The sequence below is a fragment of the Macadamia integrifolia genome, chromosome 1 (genome assembly GCF_013358625.1).
Source record: "Macadamia integrifolia cultivar HAES 741 chromosome 1, SCU_Mint_v3, whole genome shotgun sequence".
In the NCBI taxonomy this organism is placed as follows: Eukaryota; Viridiplantae; Streptophyta; class Magnoliopsida; order Proteales; family Proteaceae; genus Macadamia; species Macadamia integrifolia.
This window is the reverse complement of record NC_056557.1, coordinates 944,113-967,829: the sequence shown is the minus strand read 5'-3', so window position 1 is coordinate 967,829 and position 23,717 is coordinate 944,113. Positions and strand designations below refer to the sequence as shown.

Genomic DNA, 23,717 nt, shown 5'->3' with positions numbered 1-23,717 from the left:
AGTCTCTTCTCCCATACAATAAAGAAGCTGTCAAGCTTTTGTTTATATAGCTTGAAAGAACAAGAGGACCCCACTTTGGACCAGTAGTATGTAAGTATATATGTCACCTAACTTAATAATTGAGGAGGGAATCTTATCAAACTCAAACTCAAACTCTTCTTATTTTTACATTTTGATCAAAGAATCTTTATGTTTTCTTTATTCATGTGTAGGATTGTTTGAGGAAATAACTTATTGTTTAGTTAACTTATAAGCACATAGAATTTAGAAAACAAAAAACCCACAAACACACAATGAACCCAACTCATATAATTCCACACATATACATATATATGGAATTAGTAACAATACATGGAATTCCATCTTCCCCAACTCCCTAAACACACCTTCCCTAAGTAAATACCTCTCTTAGAATTCATTCCTTTCCATTTGGCTTTAATATTATGCAACTTAAAATTTCAAAGTTTTTTGGTATGAAATTCATGCTACAAGAATTTAAATAGAGTTGAACGCATGCTGCTAAATAAAGCAAAAAAAATTTGCATTTAATGCTACCTAGCGCTCTTGGTAGGAACTGCTTGTTAAAGCTGCCTTCCATCTATAATGATTGGACTTCGAACCCCTGTTCTTCCTTTTATTGGCCGCCCTTCCTTGAGTTGGGATGCCTTGCGACAGCTTTTGGGCTGTCATCCTAGTTGGCCTATGGGCCCGGGCGAGGGGGTGGGGGAAGAGAACACTACCTGGTCTCGTGGCTCTTGCTCTTGACCCAAAAACACATGAAATTATTCTTTCATAGTGAAATAAAAATGCCTTCCATGTTGATGCTTTTATGTGCATTCTCATTGGTCCCCTCACATTGGAGGAAGGGCCACGCTATTAGATAAGTATCTCTTGCCTTAAAAAACAGAGGACCTTTATAGGCAGGAAATTTGACCTTTTAGCTTAGAACAAACATTAATGTAGAATCTAACATGAGCCATGCCTTGATCTCTCTCTCCATCTATGCACCATTGCTTGGGCCTTGGATGTTGCTGGGGGCCTTGTTTATTTAGTTTAGGTTTGTCATATATATTTTGTCCATCGAGGAGGGACAATCCATGGTTGTTCCCACATAGCAATAAGAGGAAAGAGATGGGAGAGGTAAGGGGTCTCATTCAATAATGTAAGTTTTCAGTATTTAAGTTATATTTGGGTTTGTCTATACTCTACATATCTGCTTCGGTGCCCACGTGGACCTTCTTATGTAACACCCGACCAACCCTTTCTCATTTTGTTTTTCCAACTAGATAGTTGCTTCTCAACTGTTGGCCTGTCCTCCAAAACTTCAATCTCCTTCGCTAGTTCTTGGGGTTCTTATCCATATTGAGAGAGAGAGAGAGAGAGAGAGAGAGAGAGCTAATATGTAAGGGTGTCAATTTCAAATAGAAACTGAGTCGAATTAATCAAGTCGAACTGAATCGAATTTATTCGGTTCAAATTCGATTTGAATATGTGAATATACAATTTGGTTCGATTCGATTTCAGTTTAGGATGTCATAACTGTCGGTTCAAACCGAAACTCAACCAAATTATTCTTATCATTCAAGAATATTTTTTGCAAGTTCTTTATTTATTTTGAAAAATTATTATCATAGGGTCTGTTATATATCTAAACATAACAAGACATTGTATATCCTTGTAAAACTAAGAGGAGAGATACAAATGGTAATAAATTTTAGGGATAATTGAATAAAATCACATTTACCGCTGGAAAATGGGTTAAACCCAAGAACTTTTAACTAAAAATTATAAGAAAGGGTTAAAACGTAAAATCGTGTAGAGAATCTCTCTCTGTCTCCATCCATGAGCAGCCAAGTCCCAACCCCTCTCTCTCCCTCGTTTCCGGCGGAGGTTCCAAAAGAAAAGGCTTTCTTATCCCCATAACTCTAGCCCTCTCCTTCTCCCTCTACCTTGGTTCCTCGACTCCCTCTCCCCCAGTCTCTCGTTACCTCCACCCAATGTGATAGTAGGAGAGTAGTTGAATTCTACAACTGAGGTAGCGGCGTAGCACCGCGCGACAATCAAGTATTCGGACTCTGCGACCAAGGTAAGAATAACAATCCTGTAATATATATTTACGTTACAATGCCATTGCATTTTGATTTTTGGGTGCAAGTGTAATTTGTACAGTTTTGAAAAAAGTTATGACTGAACTACTAACATGGCAGCCTGTAAGCAAATTTCTAATTTTGAGTTGTAGTTTGGCTTCAAGAGCTGATTACCTAGCATGTCCAAGCTATGATTAGGCCAATCAAGAGCTGCATTATCAGTTACCTCAGCTTATAAACCATTCCAAAGAAGAGTCCTAGTTCTGGGTGTAGAAACGCAACCCTAAAACGATATAGAAGATAATGGAAAGACAAAACAAACAATACACACGGATTTTATGAGGTTCGGCAAGGTTGTCTACATGCCCGGTGAGATGAGATCCTGCTTCACTATCAATGGAGAATAGGGTTACAGTGCTTGTCCTCACACCTCTCAGTATTGCTTGCATTACAGAGAAAGAAACCCTCGTTACAAATATATAGCAAAAAAATCCTAATCCGGAAAGTACACAATTGCCCTCAAATAAAAATTTGAGCGGGGGGTTGCACCCCCCTACACCCCTGCATAGCAGGGGGGCCTCCTGCCCCCCTTGCAACCCCCACGACCCGTTAACCGGCTAGTGGGACCGCCGTCCTGCCTGTCTAGGTGCTGCACCAGTCCTCCCTGGATTAAACTACGACGGAATACAAGACATCATACACCAATATTAGGCACAAAATTTAGATGAACATTTGTTAAAAGCAACTCAGGGTCTTTAACTATCATAATCCAAATGCCACCTCTGAAGACCATAGCCAAGCTTACAAATCAGTAATATGTATCTATATAAGAATAAAAAAAGTTACAACCTACAAGCTTAGAACCATACTGCACTTGTAATCAAATGACCAACCAAATCTCATCCCAACAATTGAAACCCAGGTCTTCAATTGAAGTACTTAAACAGTGCATACTCTTCAAAAGGATTAAAACAGGGGAAAAAAGGAACTAGTATAAAGATAACCCATGCAACCAGCCTACTTCTACACATGTATAGAACTTGGCAGACAATGATAGCTTTAAAAATTGGTTGAATGGGTCATTTAACAGAAGTTGAATCAAGGCGAGCTGTAAAGCTTGTCCACGGCTTCAAAAGCATTCCAAATGAGGAGCAGAATTTTCTTCCTGTTTAGGTAACTGGTACTTGATGTGGCCTTCAATGGTTTGGATTCTGTTTAGACCAACTACATGAAAAATGGGAACACATCTAGTACAATTTGGGTATCAAGTTCATTAACAGATGGCGAAATTATTCAGTGATGGAACATTCTAATCAGCTAGTTCCCATAGCTCAACCATTTCTCTAGTAACAGAAAGTACTTGGCTGAAATGACCTGCACATAAGGAGAAGCCAAAAATTTGTTACATCTACCTAGATTTGAATTGAAAAATATTGAGGGTAAACCTGAGCAGAAGAAAAATATAATTGCAATCTTGGTCAGCAATCTGAAATGTGTTTATAGACTTTCAAAGTAGAAGCCACTGCAACCCCCTCCCCGCCCGGCCACCGCCCCGCCAATCCCCCTCCCCCCCTCCCCCCCCCCGCCCCCAAAAAAAAAAAAGAAAAAGAGAGAAAAGATGCAACCGTACTGCTTCTTTTTAACTACTTAACAAACATGCAACTATTCTTCCTTTGTTTTACTACTTAATAAAGAAAACATGGCAAAAGGAATCAAAATTGTGACATGGGAAGCCAGCAATCAGAATTGGCCCCTGTGCCGAAGCAATGATCATTCGACCAGGTAGCATTCTTCTTCCCATAGTTTTAACTTGGCCCATGCCTATTAAACTGAATTAAACCATTCTGACATAGGGGCCTTAGGAGTGCTATTGCTGAGTGTGCTTCAGCAGGGTAATCAGGTGGAAAGTGGAAACCATAGAAGGGTTCATCATCATTGGGTGTCCTCAGTGATTGCTGCCCCTTGTAATATAAATATATAATTCCCTAATAAACTGGATCAAGGACTTTGGGATCTTCCACTAGCCCATGAATTTAATCCTTCATATGTGTTGCTTATTTCTGTTGCTGCAGTCTGAGTTTATAGAAAACAGTAATTGAGTTTTGTATTTATGTTTTGAAGCTCTAATTTTGTTTAACATGACTTGGAAGCCCTATATACTGCAAGAAGACATAGAAGTGACTTGCAGTTAGATTGGCATATATAGTCAAGTTCAATTTGTTTAACATGACCTCACTTCAATGTTGGAAGCTTAAAACTCAGGACAAATCTTCTTGGTCTAGAATAATTGTCTTGGTTGAGTCAGATGGTGATTGGGATACATTGTGGGTGTTTACCTATACCATGGTACAGTGGCTATTGTAATCTCTGTTGCTAGAAAGGCTTTGAGCTGAATGATTGTTGACTTTCTTGAGTCATCAATTGCACAGAAACTCTGTATAAATTTGTCTAGTTGAGATATATTCAAAGACTTCCAAAGCCATGTGATGATTTATTAGTAGGCTTAAATATTGACTGGATGATACAACAGGCTACAGTCTGATGTAGCCACATATGTGACTTTTCTGTTGGGTTGTAATGATGATACAACCTATTAACATTTAGCTACCTAGAGATCCAATGATACAAGGTGTGTGCTTGCAAATAATATCATGCCCTTCCAAACCTGGTATCATCACCTACATGATTCTCTGTTGTTTTACAATGGTGGTATTACTTGGATAATCACATTGCTGATTTTTCTGGTCCAAAACAGTGAACCCAACTGTTTGGCCAGCTTCAGCTAATTATTTGAAAACCTAAGCCAAATTTTATTTAAAAAGAAGAAGAAGAATGAATTAATTAATTAATTGACGCATAATTATTTCTGGTGAGTTTACTTGACTTCAGTTTTCTAATCTGTGATTAGTCTCACTTCTCTGTCTTCTTGCTGTATATAGGGCTTTCAAGTCAAGTTGCTGGGTTTTCTATAAATATCTTTGAATTTTGTTTAATGTGACCTCACCTCTATGTGTTCTTGCAGTATATAGGGCTTCCAAGTCAGAGAGAAGTTGTCAAACATCTTTGAAAGACTTGATGTTTAACATCAATTTCTTCCTTTGGCTTTTCCAACGATGATCTGGATGGGTTCCAAATTCAACTGTAAACATGTTTATGTTACAGAGTGTTTTATTAATGTAATGTTGTTTGCATCTATTTGATAACCAAAACAAGAAAATCATCCAGACATGCAGAGTTGCCTCTGTTACCATTGAGAAACTGTTAATGATCTTCAATTTCTATTTTGAATTGATGTGGTCCCATTTGAGTCTGTTGTTAATTGTTCAAAGCTGATTTAGTGGAATGCCAACAAGCATTGTGCAGCAATGAACCATCCATAAATTGACGATGATGCTAGAAATGGGAATACATGCCACACAGAAAAGGAAGGGGAGGGCGGGGGAGAAGGCTATTTAAGTGGCTTTGAACAGAGGTATTATTGGTTTGTGTTTCAGGGGAAGAAATTCCTTATTGTATTCCTCTTGTAATTGTTCCCATTTTCTCTCTTATATGAGTCTTTAGCTCAAATTGGTAGAGCACTTGGGGATTACCCCAGAGATGGTGGTTCAAATCCATCGAGACCCATTGAATTTTCTTTTGTCTAATTTTCTAAATTCTAATTGCATGAGTTCAAAATAGAATGTGTCATAGGATCCACTTAGATTGGCATTTTGATGTTTTCCCCAAGTTATGAGGTCTTAGTTTTGAGCAGGCCTAAAACTGAGAGATGGCAAGATCTTGTATATTTTTACTAGTACAACTTGGGATGGGTTTCGGTGGCCATAAGGCCAAGTTAGCCCCTGAATCTTGCCATCAAGCCTATTTTAGGCTTTCTAAACACAGTGGAAACATTAGAATTTTAAACATCACACTCAAAATGGTACTTTGCTTTCGGATCCTAGGTTGTTAATCTAATGTAGGTGAACTCTACCCTAGGCTATTCAAATTTAACAAATTTGAGAAAATTATCCCAATATTATAGATTCAATCAAACTATTCATATTCAAAATAAAATTCACTAGTACATCTTGAATGGCTCTAGTATCCCATTGTGAACAAAATTAGTAAGTCAAGTTTAACAAATTTGATCAAATCATTTTTCGCTTTCATTGAAATCTATATCATTTGATATACTTTTCACAAGTTTGACAAAGATATCCAAACTTTATTTAAATATGCCTAAATTTTCCTCAAAATTAACCTGCCCTAAGCCCGAATGTGTACTAGGCTAAGATTTCTAACCATGAGGGTTGAAAAACACTAACCCTTGGGGTAGGGTAAGTGTGTCAATCGGTTCGGTTTGGGTTCCAAATGATGATAAGATGGACCATAACCGAACTGAGAACCGACTCGATTCCATATTTAGATACTCAAACCGATTCAATTTGGCTCGGTTTGATTTTTGTTCCAATTCGGTTCTAATATGTAGTTTTAATTCGGTTTTATACCTCAGTTTTAATTCGATTATGAAAACTGTTCCACTTTTGAACCATGGCTGTGATAGACCAAAAGCCATAATGGGTTCAAGTTATGGGCCTTATGGCTATTGGTAACTCCAAAATTATCTTAACTTGTAAATATGTGATGATAAATTGCGAAAAACACTTACCACAAAAAAAAAAAAAAAAAAAAAAAAAAAAGAGCTTGCAAAAAATACTCTTAAATGATAAGAGCAATTCGGTTTGGTTTCAGTTCGCACTGATGGTTCTGACACCTTAAACCGAAACCGAGCCGAACTGAACAGCATACTCAAATATTCAAACCGAATAAATTCGGTTCGATTAATTTGGCTCGGTTTTGGTTTCGATATTCGGTTTGGCTTGAAATTAGGGTTGAGTTAGACTTGGGTTGAGGCCTAGGCCTAGCTTGGCCTGGCCCAATCAAGTGTTCTGAACATCTATTATTGTGTTGCACTTCAAAATTTTAATTGTCATATTGACCATTTGATCTATTAATTCGTGTTTTTTTTTCCCCTAATGTATACGACGCAAATGGTATAAAAAGGTCAATCAAGTTTAGCCCGAGCTTGAAAAAAATCAGGGCCAACCAAGCCCAACAATACATAATTAGGGTTGGGTCGGGTTGAGTTGGGTTACGATTGGGCTGGCCCAAACGAACCATGTTTCACCCCTACATGGGGAGCAACTATTTTGAAGGGCAGATCTGAACCGATCTAGACCTGAATCAACTGGTCCCTATTCGGGTTTTTAAACCTTGCCACACCCAGCCCCATTGCTATTCCTAATATTGGTAATGAAAACCTTTTGTCCTTTCCTGGAGGGTTAAATGTTTATGGGTTAAAGAACCTTTTCTGCAGACAATTTATTGAGAATTAACAGAACAGGTTTTCATTGTATAAGGTAAGCATTATCACGTGTTGGGAATAGGAAACTGAGAACAGAATCCTCATACTTAACCCCTGGGAGAGCTGTCACAGAGGCTTTGAATCTCCAATGGTCGCCCCATGTGGACTAAGGTTATGACTTAGGAGTGAATCAATGGCCCACCACAACCCCCATCCTCTGTTTTCTTCTTTTCACATATCAAAATAGCTGGAATCAGTTAAACTTTCTGTATTTGATAGGAGAATGTAGACCCCTACTAAATTTTGCTATTTAAGAATCTTTAGACTTAGAATAACTCAGCTGAAATTAGCAATATTCATCAAATATACAATGTAAATATCATCATCGCATTGTATGGTTCCAATCCATCAATTGTATAAATCCCATACCTTCATACCTAATCAAAGATTCTAAATATAGTGATCTAAGGATGGGTTTATATCCTTTGCCGTGGACTTTAGGACTTCAATCATTAATCTCTTTGCACTCACATAGAAGAACAAGATTTGCATTTATACAATTGAGTCTATTCATCTATCAACAAAAGAATTACATGACTTGACTGTAGAATATATGGAAATGGGAAGGTGAGGGTAAAATCAACCCAATTGTGTCTATATACAATTGAAACCACAAATTCCAGAACTCTTCACTCTTTAGCATTAGGTATATTCCATAACAAATCATATTGTGAGGCTGATAAGTCCCAACTGAAATCTGTTTTCATGTTCTTCTGAACAAGTTGCTGCCAACTCTCACTGTCATTGATGTAGTTGTCAAATGCACGTTCCAAGGCGCTATTTACTCCCTATAAGAGTTCAGAACAAGTGCATTTCAGAATTCTGGGTGGACAGAGAATTTGAAAGTATGAACCATCATCCAAATAGTCATCTCAAGACAACACTGGAATATTGATAAAAATAGGAATGTGGCAAACCTGGGTTTATTACCTGGGGCTGCATGAACCTTACTAGAAGGTCGATCCTGTACCACATTCCAGATAAGTCGGGGACCCACAAATTATAATCCATAAACAATATGATGCAGTCAAGCAAGTGGAAGGTAAGTCCACCAAGAATAAACCACACTAGCAAGAAAATGCAGTTAGGCAGGTGGAATGCAAGGCAACCAAGAATAAAATACAAGAAGCACCAAAGTCCAAGTGACCAAGATCAGTAGCGAGTAGCAGCCAGAAAACATGCAATTATCAACAGATAGGAAAGAAGTATAAACCAGTTAAAAATGCCTTTGTTGGAACAAGAATCAGTCCTTTAACAATTTTTTCAACTCAAGTCATCCACGTATATTAGTGTATGCATCTGGAGACATAGAGGTTAAAAGAGTTCCACAGGGGAATAGCACCAAATCTGTTCAAAGTCTGTGTGCCTTCATTGGCCCTTATGCTTCTCATTGGAGACCAAGTGGTTAATACACTTGTTTTTAGGAATTCATAACTATGAACAACTCTAGCTTCAGTCCAGCATCCTCATAAATATGGTCTGGTTGCACATGAAAACCTTAAAAGCACTTCCCATTGTGTCCTCAACCTTACAAAGACAAGAGGGATCAAAAGAAAGATCCAACACATTCACATCGAGTTATCCAGTAAAAACAGGTAACAGGCTCCAGCCCACTCTAAGAAAGCTAGGGTCTCTGTTGATTGGCTTAACACCCATTTGATTGGTCCATAATATATCCTCCTGCATCTAACAACTTGGTATTAGCATTGCCAGACCAGCAATATCCTTATGAAACCATGGTGCATTGACTAGTACTAATCCATGAAACCCAGAACTCCTACCCAAACCACAAGATCATAATTTAGGGCCCAAGGTAGCACAACACCCTAGTCAGCACTCAATAAATATTAAATATCTATACACTATGTACACGACCCAAATGCTCCTGGACCAGAAACTATATGACCTCTATTGAAAACCACTAGGTTGACAAAAACCACAAACAATGACAGCACCTCAGCCCAAAATTTCCCTCACCTAAATGGCATTATATAAGAATGTTTCATGATAAACACTTCTACAGTAGAAGGTCCAGGCTCCAGTGAACAATTATGAAAAGTCTGCTTCATTATAAGCATTGAAGGGATCCATGAAGGAGATTATGCTTACATTTCAGAACAGAGCAGGGAAGCAGCAACCAATATTCTATATTAATTAACAAAGGATATCACAAAATGATATCTAAACCTTCGATATCTACATGTGTAACTTTCTGCGAACAGCAAATGTTCCACATATGCAACAACACAAGTAATTAGAATTCTTAAAAGTCAAAATAATAAGGTCTGTAAAAACAAAATCCCATGAAACTAAACCTATCAGACATTTTGCAACAGCACAGGTAATTATAATTCTTAAAAGTCAAAATAATAAGGTCTGTGAAAACAAATCCCATAAACTAAACCTATCAGACATTTTGCAACAGCACAGGTAATTATAATTCTTAAAAGTCAAAACAATTCTGAAGTTTCCCTTGTTACTTTTGGGTATTGCTCTAATCTTGATGTCAAACACTGAATTCTTAGGCTTAAGACACATTCTGTATTATTTATGATTAGTTGATGATCGAGTTCAAATTGTGTTACCATTTGCCACCAAGATGCTTTAGACTCTGTAGCTTTTAAGAATTTCATTCCTTGACACTTAATTTGATTTCTTGAATCCAAATCGTCAATTCTAGAACTTAATTTTTCGCCATCTATTGTTGCTTTCAAGAAATTTAGTTGCTACATTGATGTGCAGAAAGAAATAGATGATCATGTTTTAACATTTTTAAATCCTCCACCCTCCCCTATTCAATGGTGCTGAAATTTGGCCTCTAGATTTTGGTGCTTCAACTTATAAATCCTCTAGGGGGAGAGAGGAATTTTGTGCATATCCTTGCTTGCATCAACAACATATGTAAGTTGTCCAGAAATTTTATTTATAGGTTTTCTTTAATTTTTTGTCGACTAAATAATATGCATATTCTTTGAACAGTGACTGTACATTTGTTCATATAAAAATGAACCAAAAAAAAAAAAAAAACCAAATGCAGAGCCTCTAGTAAATACCTATGATTCTACTTGTAAACCATAAGACTTCATTTTCATTTCTACCTACTAATGCCTTTTAGCCTTTTTTTTTTTTTTTTTAATGCAATTATTTCAAGATAAAAGTTTCAGTTAAATCATCAACCCACTTTCATAAATTTCCTACCACTCGAACATAAAAAGTAACAGTACAAAGTTCTCTTGAAATGGATTTTTTCTTATTTGATTGATAGGGATAGGCCGTTAGTTTATGGAAGGCATTAGATAGTTTACGATTAGTGTTTCAGTTTGGCATTGATAGGGTTGAAGGAAATAATTCAGATGATGATTTCATTGAAATGCTTATGAACAATGGGTTCTTCATATCTTGCAAATAATTCATGTGATAATTTCACTGTAAAGGGAATGATTGGGGCCAACTAATTGCTGAAAAAACTATTTAATGACAAAGTAGTCGATGGTTATTATCGAAAGCATAACAAAATACAGAAAAAAAAGAAACCTAACATCAAGCCGATCAGCTTGAACCTCTCCTTCTTCTTCGTTTCCAACCTCTCCTTCTCGTCTTTCTTTTCTTCGTTCCCAACCTCAGGGAAGAAACTCAGCGCTTTTTTTTTCCTCCTTCTCGTCTGCCTTTTCTTCGTTCCCAACATCAGGGAAGAACGCCTTCTTTTTTTTTTTTAAATCGATTACAATAGAAAAGTAGGTTTAAGTCAAACCCTTGTTAAGATGAAATGACTAAAGTCCCTTTACAATTTCAATACTGGTTATATTTTTTAATTTTAATTTGTAATAAATGAAATATCTTCTTTATCCCCATTAATTTATTTTTTAATAAATATTCTCATAATAATTTAGGCATCATTTGATAACGTTTTTGCTGTTTCTGTTTCAAGAAACGACAGAAACAGAAATTTCCGTTTCTGGGAACATAAACAGAATTTGGGTGTTTGATAAACCTTGTTTCTTGAAACGTTTCTTTGTCTTTTCTTCTGCAAATAGGAAACCGACCCCTCTAGACTCCATTTCCAATTGACCCCCTGGTTTGTAAAATCCAGTTTTGATAATGAGTGTGCTAATGTCCCTGTTGTAGTGGATTGAACAAAAAACTGAAATTTCAGACGTTCTAAGGTTGAGAAAGGGTAGAAATATCCCAAAGGATTTGATTGTTGAAATGAGTTTCACCAAAATAACTGAGACGATTTCAGTACCTTGACGATCTGAGAGACAAAAGAGATGGGAGAGCAGGGATTTCAACAAAAAGGTTCCAACTGAAGGGATCTCTTCCGATGTTGAGAGGGGTTTTGCCAAAAGGGTTCCAGGGGAAAGTACCGTTTCTTCACTACAATGTCAAACAAAAATCAAGTAGACCAGGGTTGAGGGAGAGAAGGGATCAAACGCAGCCAAGGTTTTTTCGAGCCAGGATCTTTGCAGGAGAGAAGGGTTTTTTTATCCGATTCATTTTTTCAATTGTCGATAGCATCAAATTTCTACGGAAAAAAAAAATGCAACAACAACAATAATGATTAAAATCGAATTCAAAACCTTAAGACGATCACCAGATGGGGTGTAGAAAAAAATCAAACACACCAGTATCTCACAGCCTTGCAACGAGAGCAACGCGTGGCGGTGGGGAAAAAACAGACGCACATTGAAACTCCCGAGCAACGGAAACGGTGGCCGTACTCAATCGAAGCCTAGAGCTCAGCCCTAGCGGCCTCTTCGGATGCCAAAACGACAAGTCTCTTGATCACCTCCCTCCTGGCAACCGCAAGCTTCCATTTCCGGATGGATGAAAAAGCCGAGGCCGAAGACTGGAACCACGATGAAGAAGAAGAAGAAGAAGACCAGGATCAGGTCCGTAAACCCTATATTCATTGGCGGAGGCGGTGGTGATGGTAGTGATGCCAAACTCCGTCTTCAATATCGATTTTTTGTGCCCTATTTTTGTTTCGAGAAACGAGCGAAACAAGTAAACCTTGTTTCGTCATTCATGTTTCTTGAAGCATAAATTGTTATAAATTTCAATTTATGTTTCAAGAAACAAGTGGAACAGAACACTTTTACCAAAAGGTATTTATGCCGTTTCTTTGCTTTTGAGAACAAGAAAACACAGAAACACGTTTCTGGTAACGTTATCAAACGGGCCTTTAGTCTTTTTAACCTTTTGTTATTTTACCAAATATAACCAACCCTTGTTACATTGATAACTTTTCTTATTTTTTTTATGTGCTAAACGTTTTTTGCAATTTATCATCACATATTTATAAGCTAAGATAATTTTGGAGTTAGCAATGACCATAAGGCTTATAATTTGAGCCCATTATGGCCTTTGGTCAATCACAATCATGGTTCAAAAGTGGAACCGTTTTCATAATCGAATTAAAACCGAGGTATAAAACCGAATTAAAACTATATATCAGAACCGAATTAGAACTGAAATCGAACTGAGCCGAATTGAATCTGTTTGAGTATCTAAATACGGAATCGAATCGGTTCTCGATTCGATTATGATCCACTTTATCATCATTTAAAATCAAACCGAACCAATTGACACCCTTCCTAATATGTAGAGGGAATAGTCCTACAAGGTTTAGATGATAGACTTAGGGGGTTGTAATTGTATGGGTCAAACTTGACTCGGACCTTTTCCACCTAATTGGGGAAACGTTTAGGCTTTGTTGTGAAATTGTGTCCTCTCATTCAATCTTCCACAATGAGAGAGAGAGAGATATATAGAGAGAGCTCTTTTTCCATGTAATTACCTACGTTCCACGAAATTGTGCAACCAAATAGGAGGAAGTTAAGAGACCTGTTATCCTATAGGACATCGCAACCTTTGTGGAAAATAAAAATTATTTGCGTTTATAATAAAAAAAAAAAAAAAAATTTGCTGAGATGGAAATAAGGACATCAAATTACTACTAAGATAACGGGAAGTTCCAACCAATAAGAACCCTAATGAACCCAAAAAATTGATAAAGGCCTAAGAGAAATTACTTATTTTTTGAGACTACTACAAGTTTTATCCATATATGTTCTAATCGCCTGCAAGTTCATACTAGATTCCATTTTTTTATTGGAGGCGAGAGAATAACAAAAAAAAAATGCTTTATTTTATTTTTGTTCCCAAAGTAACTCTCATCAAGGAGCACTATTTTGATGTGATCCTTTAAGAGTAATTCATCGAATTGATTAAAAATAAAATAATGACATCCCCTCAATTAACTGACAAAAAATTTCTCCTTTGTCGCCAAAAATGGTTCATATTATTCTAATTTCATTGGTTGTACCAAGACAAAGATACAGGCATAAAACAGCAGGGACTTTGCTAGATTGCTGATTCAGTTGTTTGTTGATCACCAATAGAGATAGGCTATTGAAATTCAACTATTTGAGACAATGCTAAGGACTCTATAGAAGGGGGGAGAGGGAAGCGTAATAGTCAGGAGACTCACGAGATCTCTTAGTGACGCACCACAACCTCGTCAACTACGCTAGGAAGTTGTTTTATTGAATTTCAAGCGAAGACATTGGAACTTCTTTCATCCAAAAAAAAAAAAAAAAGTTGACATAGGAAACGTCTGATTAATTTATGAGTTGCAGGATTTGTCTCAATATTATAACCTCGAAATTAAAGGGGGGTTGCTGGAAATTGTCATATATCAAACAATAATTATAGAAGTGGCGAAGGCTTTCTATTCATACCTGAGATAGATTAGGCAAAAGTGTAGTCTGGCCCATCAGGCCCATAAAGCATCTTGTTTGGGCAGTCCAAGCAGATTTCATTGATTCAAGCCCATCCCAATTCCCACAAACCTAGCTAAGTGTCCAATTGGGCTGGTTGGGTTGGCTGTTTTTAAAACGCGGCCCAACCCTAGGTCATCTTAACTCAGCCCAGGTACAGCCCAGCCCAAGGTCAGGCTGGGTTAGCTGAGATATCTCACCAAGGCCTAACTTTGTAGGGTTAGTTTAGAGCGCAGCCCATGTCGGCTCTGATTGACCCTAGTTGGGTCGAGTTGGCCATGATTTACCATGAGAGCCCGTGTAACGACATATTTACACCCTATTTAAAAAGTTCGTTAAGCAAGTAGTGAAGGGTAAATACTGTCTTGAACGTTGGGGAAGATCATACACCATTGTGACACAAATATTTCATTATATGGTAAATATAAAAGACCAGGCTGGGCCAAGCTCAGACAGTGATCTCAACCCAAGCCCAGTTCAGCCTACCAGGCTTGAAAATCTCAGCCCTAACCAGTACAGCTAGCGGAAAAGCCCATGACAGGCCCATTCGGGCTCAGGTCTCCAGCGTCATTGATTGTTCCCCTGATCAAAACATACACGAAGGCTTTATGGAAGGGAGTGATCTTTTGAGCGACTTAGTGTTGCTCCCTGCTCGGAAGTAGACACTGATGGTCTATGGAAGGTTAAGATCAAAGGTGATCAACTAAAGAGAACACTACCTAGTCATGTGGACCCCTCACGCAGAAGAGGTTGTGAGGCGGAGGGGGGGCCAAATAACACATCACCATTCACCCCATGATGCTACGGGACACTCTCATGCTTAGGGGCCACACAATTTGGTAGCAATCTTTTCTCCTTAATTTTTTTTTTTTTTTTTTTGGTATATGGTTTCTTACCAACTTCGATGGTCATGGTGGGTCCATGTGATAAGCGGACCCAATACATTCAAAGTTTCAAAATAGGAAAAATGAAAAGACACACTGCCAGCATCATACACCCTCACACACTCTTCTTCCTGAAACTTCTCTCATCTTTGACTTGTGGCCCCCTATAAACTTTGACATGTGATTACACAATAAGACAGAACAACACAGTAGGGACTTAAAAGACTGACTGAAATAAAAATCTTGACAGACTACCTCAAGTAAAGTTCTCTCCAAGGTGGGACCTAGTGGACCTGTAGTTGGTTTTGTTCTCTCAGTTGTAGCTTTTCATTTGCCATATTTTGAGTAACATTGCCATGATCCTTCTGTTAGCTGTGACATCAAGCACATGTAAGTCAGTTGGTTTGATCATTCTACATTTCTCCTTTTTCAAAATTTCAGGTATTAGTGGAAGTGACCCACCAAGAAAGACCCCCATTGATGAAGTCCCCAGGAGGTTTTTAAAGAAGGTCTTGACAGAAGCATGAAGATGAAAGAGGATGTATATTCAAGTGATTAGAACCTACAGGCTCTGCCATATTTCATTTGATGTCTGGGACATTGGATGTCTTCATATACTAGTTGGATCCCTTCACCTAATAGTTCGAGCTTTCGATTGGAGTCTTTAACACATCTAGAAGTGCCCTACAGTGTGATTACAGACAGTTTATGAGATGCTTTTAGTAAAGATGTTGAGGATTATTGATCATTGTAATGAGTTGTTTGACACTGCAGATGCTACTAGTACTACTACAGCAGATACTTAGTAGTTCATGTCTGGTGATTGGTATTGGCTACTACTACTACTGCTGCTAGCGGATACTAGTTCTGGATAACGCTTGCATCCTCTGTATTACCGTGGCTGTTGGCACAGAATTAGCCGATGCTTATTCCCCAGATACTGTCATTGTTTCTTCTCCGGGAAAAGAAGTTTACAACCCGTGGGCCTTCTTCCTCCACGCGGCATTGGTGTTCATGTCTGGTGATTGGTATTGGCCTTTGATACTATTACTACTAATTTAGTCATTCCTCTCTGTTTCCTCCAAGCTTTTCAAGTGAAAATACAGCATAAGTTCTTGTAAAAGAAACCACAAATTTCTACAAACAATCCAATCTTACAGGTTTCATTTTATTTATTTCACACAATTGATCTACATGAATAAATTGAAAGTACTAAACAACTAACAACAACCATAAAATGAATAATTTAAGCACTAATTCTAGTCATTTTAGTCGATATTATGCTTTTTTGTGAGCAGCTTTTTTCTCCTCCAACTTTTCAAACAGGGTTCCATCATAAACACCTCTAATGGTATCTTTGTGTAGAAGACCATCTTCATCTTTGCCCAAGCTATATAATACCTTCCATTCTATCCATGCACCAAGCCTACCACCAATTCCAACATTTTTAACCCTGTTAGATTTTAAACAAAGCCATAAAGATATATAAAGCTTTAATTAGAATCACAAACTAACCATCCTAAGTAGTCCTTAGGAACCCTGTTGTCCTTGAGCATTTCAGATAACTCTTTTGATGTTAAAGCATTTGGATTAGTATGAGCATGTTTATTAAAGATCTGCTCAAACTTTTCTGGAACAAACCTAAACAAAATGAAATTTGAAATTAGTGAAACAGAATCAGAGACAAAGGTAAATGTTTGAAAGCTTCATTCCATTCTTTAGAGATGTACATTACTAATTTGAAAGTTCTGTAGTTGTTTGCTATTTTGATATTAGTTGCATTCAATTAGATGATTGGGATAATCATATGGGTTTACTTAAATCTTTACCTTCCTTCTGTATCATAGACACCACTGTCACTCCCATGTTTGCCCCTCTGTACATTCCTTACCTCAATAGGGAAGAGAGGAGAGAATTTTCCCTGCAGCAGAGATAACAAGCCAATGGATCTCAGTTTAGGATAAATATGTTAGAGAGAGAGAGAGAGAGAGAGAGAGAGAGAGAGAGAGAGTCAGAATTGTTATTTCAAGAGATTAAATTGTAGAAACTCAAGTACCCTAACGCTTAGTTTCACAAGGGCATTTCAGATACTTTGTATGCAAGAGGGGAGTAATTATTCAATTTACGTGGTCTATTATTGTAGACCACGAACTCCCTCAAGATGGTTGGTAGACCAGAATATTTTTGTCCTATTTATTTTATTGGTTTAACGTTTCTTAATAGCTATCTTGTGGTTCTTTCTCCTCATATGAGGCTGACCCGAGGAAGTAATTGATGGGTTTCTTTCTTCTATTTCTTCTTATCTATTTCTCTCACTTCATGGTGCATTAATGTAGATAAGCCTACCTTAATGACCACTTAATTATGTCACCTGATAATATGATGTGCCCATTCCAACCGTTGGATAGATAGTGGACAGTTTAGTTAAGCCACTTGTAAAATGCCCAACAAATATTTTTGGGTCAACTGGGCAACCAGATATACTTTGTCCATATATACATATGGAGAAGTGTTTTCTGGGGGAGTGTGGGGGAGCCAATGGGAGAGCATGCAAGAGCATTAGGCCAAGGTCACTACCCCATTTCATAGGGGTGGGACGATCATTTTGCCTCCAGTGTGTTTTTGGGTGTAAACCCCACATTCCCCCAACAGAAAACATTTTCTCCTATGAGGTTTCTTGAAAGGTAGTGTGGCCCCTATACCAGCAGTGCAAAGGCCAATGAGAATGCAATAAAAGCATCAATACGAGTGGGATTTCTACCTTTTATGAGGGGCAGAGAGATCATTCTGCCCCATCTATGTCTAGGATAAGAGTCATGCTACCTTTCGGGCCTTTTTTTTTCATAATATATATTTATATATATACACATATCAATTAAACCCTCCTCGATCGCATGGTTAGTGAAGGAGTGCACATAGACATCAAAAGGGGTGAGAATTTTTGTATTTCACAAAGTGGGGCATCATTTCACCCCCAGCCCCAGGCTTATATGGGGCGGGGCCGGGCGGGGCCGGGCGGGGCAGCACAACCAGGAAGAGGGTTCTTTTCCCCATATTAGTTTTAGGAAGAAAAATAATGGCTCGTCAATGACTTCCAAGGGGAGTATAATATTCATAATCTCAAAGGGCACATCACACAACAGTTTGGATTATTGGTTAATAAATACTCCAAAGGAGGTCAAACTCAAGAGGGTTCCAGGGTGTTTCTTCCAAAGTCCAGATATGGACGAAGTAACGAACCAATGATGGCTAAGTACGATATAAATGGTCTACATAAGTCAGCAAGTAAGTTGAAAGTTGAAACTATGTCCAAAGCTCTTAAAATATCTATAAAACTATAATTTAATGAAAAATTCTGCAATTTAGAATTATAGATCAGGTAATACGGGTAATGGCTTTGATGTGATTCCTATTTTTGGAAAGCATCAATGGCATTAAGGAAACATATGGGCCCAGTTCTCCAGAAAAAAACCACAGACAGAGAGAGAGAGAGAGAGAGAGAGAGAGGGACTTACAGAACGAGTTTTACCACTCAGAGCGACATTAACGAATATGGCAGCAACAGTGGACAGAGGAATCCCAGAACCGATCGCACGGAACCCTGCAATTCCATGAAAATATGGAAAAAGGAAGAAGAAGAAAGGTGTTAGAAATTTGAAAGTAGGGGCTAAGTTGATCAGAGAAGAAAGGGCTCAAAAAAGAATAAAAACAGAGATGTTAGAAATTAGAAAACAGAGGCTTAGTTGATCGAAGAAGAAAGGGATCCAAAAAGAATAAAAATCACTACTTTAAACTATAAATGACGAGGAGAGAAGGAAAGGAAGAACCTTTGAAGGTTTCCCAAGGGTAGATAAGCCCATCTTTGTTCCTATCAAAGAAAGCCGCATGCTTTTGGAGAGGTTCCAGATCTTCATCATAGACACCTGCAATTAAGTGTTTTTCTCAGTTTGAGTAAGAAGAACAACAAAAGAAAAGAACCCATTACGAATTATTTAGAAAAAAATAAAAAAGGGAGTTGAAATCAACTCAGAAGAACATACCCTGTTTTTGTTTATCATCAGAGAGTGCAACAGAGGAGGAAGTCATGATAGAACTGTTAGAGAGAGAGAGAGAGGGTTGTTTTGAGAAGAGGTGAAGATGGGTATTTAAAGAGAGAGGAAGGAGGAATTGAAAAATGGCTGGAGACGAGGGATTAGGGAGCCGTTAAAAAAAGAAAAATACAAATACAACAAGATTTTTCTGGGTTTTGGGTTCACATCTATTTTTTGAGTAGTAAGATTGCTTGAAGAAGAAAAAAAAAATGGTGAAGAGAGGTTATAGAATAGAAAGAAAGGAAGGTTCTATCTTGGATGATCAGAGGAGCTTTGATACTTTCACGCTACAGACCTTTTAATTTGTTGGCAGTTGTTACTTGTAACGTTCAAGTTTCTGTAGGTTTTGGATAAGAATGGTTGCTTTTATGACATCTGATGCTCCACACAGACTCCACGCGCCATTCACGCCATTAAAGAACACTGAATCGATAGTTGTGTCTTCGGTTAAAGATGAGTATATCTAATACCACATGTGGAAATATTCGTCTCCATCAGAATCCACCGCACGCAACCTTATCTTTTCTGAATTTCTGAATTAAAAAAAAAAAATCAGTAAGCCGTTTAAAACTATTTATATATGGTTCCGATATATGAAACCGTTGATTAAATTGTTCGGTTTTGATTTAAACAGAATCATTTACATTAGAATCGAATCAATTAACACTACCCTTAGTTTTAATGCATGGTATCAAAATGAATATCGGCCATCCCAAAACTGATATGGTATCAGATAGCATGTATTGGACAGAAATAATCCTTCTTCTTAGAAAACTTTTACTTTTCAACTTGACTACTGATGCATACCATTCAACCAATATAATAACGATCAGATATTGGGATCAAAGACTTGCCAAATCAAACAAATATAAATCATTGAATCCGGATGATCCAATACCAATGTGTATAACCATGCACCCCAAACCTATAACTATTAATTAGTATAAGTACAAGGCTCGTTCAGAAAGATGGCATGTTTCTTAGGGTGGTTGCCCCTTTATGAGGTTTGAGATTTTTCTCAAATCAGAGCCTATGTTTTATGAAATTTAACAGCCTCTCTTCCCAAAAGAAGAAGAAAAAGAAAAACTAGTGGTGTTATTTGATTGGTTTGGTCTGGTTTATGATTTGGATCGAATGGATTTTAGTCTGGTATTAAATAAATCAAAATTAAACCATGAAAACAAAAGGGTGAGAGAATGGGACCTGATAGTGTACATACACATTAGTGCCTACAGCCAATGGGAGGGTGCACTCGAGCATATTCAGTGTGGGGCATCATGGTCTTTTTGCATCCGCTGTGTCTTGACGTATGTATACATTATTTGGTAGCTTTCTTTCTTTCTAAAGTAAAAAATTCGATTTTAGTTTAGCTCTGTTTAACCTCTTATAAAGTTTACTCGATAGACTCTTATTGTTCGAATATCAAGTTCTTTTTGTTTGATTTTAGTCTTTTATATCAGAAAAAGATTGCTAACTAGTCATGCACCCCTACGCTCAGACGCATAAATTGACGAAAACCACATTCAAAAAGAAAAGGGGCAGGGGCAGGGGCAGGGGCCGGGGACGGAGCTGGGGCCGGGGCCGGGGCCGGGGCCGGGGCCGGGGCGGGGGCGGGGGCGGGGGCGGGTGTTCAGTTGAAATAACGAAAAGGAAGAAAACTAGAAGTTTTCTTTAAAAAGTAAAAATTGGGATCATATTATAGTAGGAGGTAAGTTTGATTGATTTTCTATTTGGGTAAAATAGAAATAATGACAAGAAAGAAATAAAGATCAAACGTGAATCAAAAGCAATCATAAGAGTTTTATAGGAATAGACTGAAATCCAAAATTGGGTTTCATCAATTCTAATTTGAATTGAGTTATTCACATTTCTGTGAGTCCTTAAGAATTTAGATAATTGTTTAAATTGGATGGGTTCACCGGTTCACATATGGGTGGCCATGTGGGTCCTTGAGGTTTTGAGATTTTAGGTTATTAAAGAACAAAAATGGGTGCCCAATGATGATGTGATGGAGTTGATGGCAATGGTCACAGGTTCAGTGTGACATGGCAAAACCGTTTAAAAATATTCATAAGCAAAACAAAATGGGAAGAAAGTTTTCAAACCAAGGATTAGCATAAAAATCACTTCTTACATTCATCCTATTTTAAAGTTAAGAAATTGATCGATTCTTAACCTTTCATAACCCTAAAAAATGAAAAATATAAAAAAAGGTGGAAAGCTTGTATTTGTTTCTTACAAACTGTAATAGATATAAATATTTGGATAGATGGGAGGAAAACTTAGTAAACTATGTCATTTAATGCAGTAATTGTCGTCTTCTTATGCGACGATTAATTTTTTTCACCCTATTCACTTCCAATGTCTCGTTGAAAAATTGTTTTGTGTCTATCTCTCTTCTCCTCCTATTTTCTCTCTTTCCCATAGAATTTCATTTCACTTCCATTTCCTTTGTTTCTCATAGAGGTGGGTCTCACTAAAAATTACTCCATTTCCTTCCCTTCCTTATCAACCTATCCTATAATATGCAGAATCCACACTCACAAGTTTCTCTATCTTTTTTTATACGTCAAACAAATAGAGCCTAAAGGATCAGGTAAGATAGCAAAGTTTCAATTTGCTGCTAAAATTTGCCTTTGATATCATAATTTTCCTTATTAGGTTAACTTTTCTTTCCCTAATCATTTATATCCAATAGGAAGACATGGTTAATGGAAAATAGAGAATGCTAAAGAAAAATTTAAGAAAACATCACAAACCTAATCTTTTTTTTTGGTAGAACATCACAAACCTAATCTAGTGGCGTATACAACGTGTTTTCGAAAAGTAAAACGCTAGAATATTAGAAAAAAAAAAAAAAAATCCCATCACTTTCTTTTCACTTTGTTAGCTTTTTATAGCTCATTTCCTAGTGTTTCACATTGAAGCAAGAGAGAGAGAGAGAAGGCCAACTTCAAAGCATAAGAATATAGCTTCAATTTTTCCTTCATGCCTGACCCTTTTTCCTAGAGATGTGAGGAGGATAAGCATGCAAAGCCCTTCTAATTTATCACAGGAACCATCACCTTGTCCCATCTTGTCCAATATAATCATTTTTTTTAATCAAGAAAGCTTCATACTTTAAGGAAATAGAATAACTGTTACATGCATGGTGGAGGGTGGAGTAGTTACAATGAGAAATTATCTTTATGTAGTTATTTGTTAGTATTGTGTTGTAGTGAGAGTAGTGGAGAGTAGGTGGTTTCTATAACTAAATAACTACTTATGTGGTAGTTACATACGTAGTTATTAACTCTATAGTATTTATAGTCTGTTCCATTGAATAGAAGGACAACTTGAATCTTAATTATGTAATCAATCGGGTAAAGAGGTCATGGTCTTCCCTATTAAACCAATTTTCCTAATCACGTCAAATGTTTCCTATTTTGCCTATGTTATTCATCAATCTCTTTTCTACCAATATATATCATATCATACTATCATACTACTATTAAAAAGTACGTACTCCCTGTGTTTAGTATATTAAAAAAAAAAAAAAAAAAGACAAAAAAACCATTGACATCTACCAAAAAACCCCACAAAATGGAAGATGTACAAAAAATAATTATCTCTCTCTCTCTCTCTCTCTCTCTCCATATTTAAATCTCTATAATTAAAAATATTTCAAATGACCAAAAAGACCCTTAAAATGGAAGATAAAAAAATTATCTCTCTCTCTCTCTCTCTCTAAATGCGGAGGAGAAAGGGAGAAGTAATTCTCTCTCTCTCTCGCTAAATATTTAAATTCAATGTTAACATTTCTAGAAACCCCCAAACGTTGGAGACAAAATTGTTATTATGAAAACCTTAATTCAGCTTGCCACCACACCTCATGGTTACCCCTCATAACTAAATATTTAAGTTCAATGTTAATATTCCTAAAATCCCCAAATATTGGAGAAAAAAATTTGTTTGGGGATAAGGAGGTTTTAAAGGAAATAAACACTAACAACTAAGAATCAAGTCATGGGCATGTAATAACACACAATAGGGGGCGGTTTTAAATATATAATAATAAGTAATTAGGAATCAAATTGTTTGCTCCTCCTTAAATCTCTCTCTCTCTCTCCATCCATATTTAATTTTGTAAATCTCTCCATAATTACCTCCTTAAATCTCCTTATTTTTTCTCCCCCACCTTTGTGCTCCACGTTTTATTATTATTATTTTTTGTAATGGCATAATAATAAAATCCCGACTATTTGATTCCTAATTATTAAAGATTTTCTTTTAAACCTCCTCCTTCACAAAATAATTCTGGAGAGATTTACAAAATTAAATATGAATGGAGATAGAGAGAGAGAGAGAGAGAGAGAGAGAGAGAGAGAGAGAGAGAGAGAGAGAATTATGGAGGGTGGTGACAGAGTGAACAATTATGGAGAGGGAAGTAATTTTAGGTTTCTCTCTCTCCATTCAAAAAAAAAAAAAAAATT

The 23,717-nt window shown here is 37.1% G+C and overlaps 2 protein-coding genes and 1 long non-coding RNA gene across 9 annotated transcripts; 1 reads left to right on the top strand and 2 right to left on the bottom strand.

Annotated features, from left to right (window-relative positions):
* The first annotated feature begins 1,829 nt into the window (after positions 1-1,829).
* On the top strand, positions 1,830-5,414 carry LOC122086450. Its single transcript, XR_006142426.1, has 2 exons — positions 1,830-2,086; positions 5,110-5,414. It is a non-coding gene; the product is annotated as an uncharacterized LOC122086450 (long non-coding RNA).
* A 2,513-nt stretch (positions 5,415-7,927) lies between these two features.
* On the bottom strand, positions 7,928-11,218 carry LOC122075678. Of its 7 annotated transcripts, none has more exons than XR_006139325.1 (3): positions 11,026-11,218; positions 8,409-8,455; positions 7,928-8,279 (listed from the first exon to the last, which is right to left on the bottom strand). XR_006139325.1 is itself a non-coding variant. In XM_042640822.1 (3 exons), the coding sequence occupies exons 1-3, from the start codon at positions 11,174-11,176 to the stop codon at positions 8,269-8,271; spliced, it is 312 nt and encodes a 103-aa protein (XP_042496756.1). In that variant the 5' UTR covers positions 11,177-11,218; the 3' UTR covers positions 7,928-8,268. The 7 variants fall into 7 exon arrangements, 3 of the variants coding, with proteins under 3 accessions (XP_042496756.1, XP_042496741.1, XP_042496749.1); XR_006139327.1 differs by having other exon boundaries at positions 8,422-8,455; XR_006139326.1 differs by having other exon boundaries at positions 11,031-11,218.
* Positions 11,219-16,201: 4,983 nt separating this feature from the next.
* LOC122076683 (probable peroxygenase 5) lies at positions 16,202-19,593 on the bottom strand. Its single transcript, XM_042642124.1, has 6 exons — positions 19,195-19,593; positions 18,982-19,077; positions 18,670-18,755; positions 16,984-17,075; positions 16,670-16,795; positions 16,202-16,580 (listed from the first exon to the last, which is right to left on the bottom strand). The coding sequence occupies exons 1-6, from the start codon at positions 19,238-19,240 to the stop codon at positions 16,433-16,435; spliced, it is 594 nt and encodes a 197-aa protein (XP_042498058.1). The 5' UTR covers positions 19,241-19,593; the 3' UTR covers positions 16,202-16,432.
* Positions 19,594-23,717: the final 4,124 nt, after the last annotated feature.

Bases quoted from the DNA above. Each gene is read 5' to 3' on its own strand.
- LOC122076683 (XM_042642124.1), bottom strand. From the start codon at position 19,240: ATGACTTCCTCCTCTGTTGCACTCTCTGATGATAAACAAAAACAGG. The intron at 17,076-18,669 runs GTAAGTCCCTCT...TCTCTGCTGCAG, and splicing joins TGAGTGGTAAAACTCGTTCT to GGAAAATTCTCTCCTCTCTT. The intron at 16,796-16,983 runs GTAAAGATTTAA...CATTTTGTTTAG, and splicing joins GTCTATGATACAGAAGGAAG to GTTTGTTCCAGAAAAGTTTG.
- LOC122075678 (XM_042640807.1), bottom strand. From the start codon at position 11,176: ATGTTGGGAACGAAGAAAAGGCAGACGAGAAGGAGGAAAAAAAAAGCG. The intron at 8,559-11,025 runs GTTTCTTTTTTT...TTTTCTTGCTAG, and splicing joins GCTGATCGGCTTGATGTTAG to TGTGGTTTATTCTTGGTGGA. The intron at 8,280-8,421 runs GTAATAAACCCA...GAACTCTTATAG, and splicing joins TAAGGTTCATGCAGCCCCAG to GGAGTAAATAGCGCCTTGGA.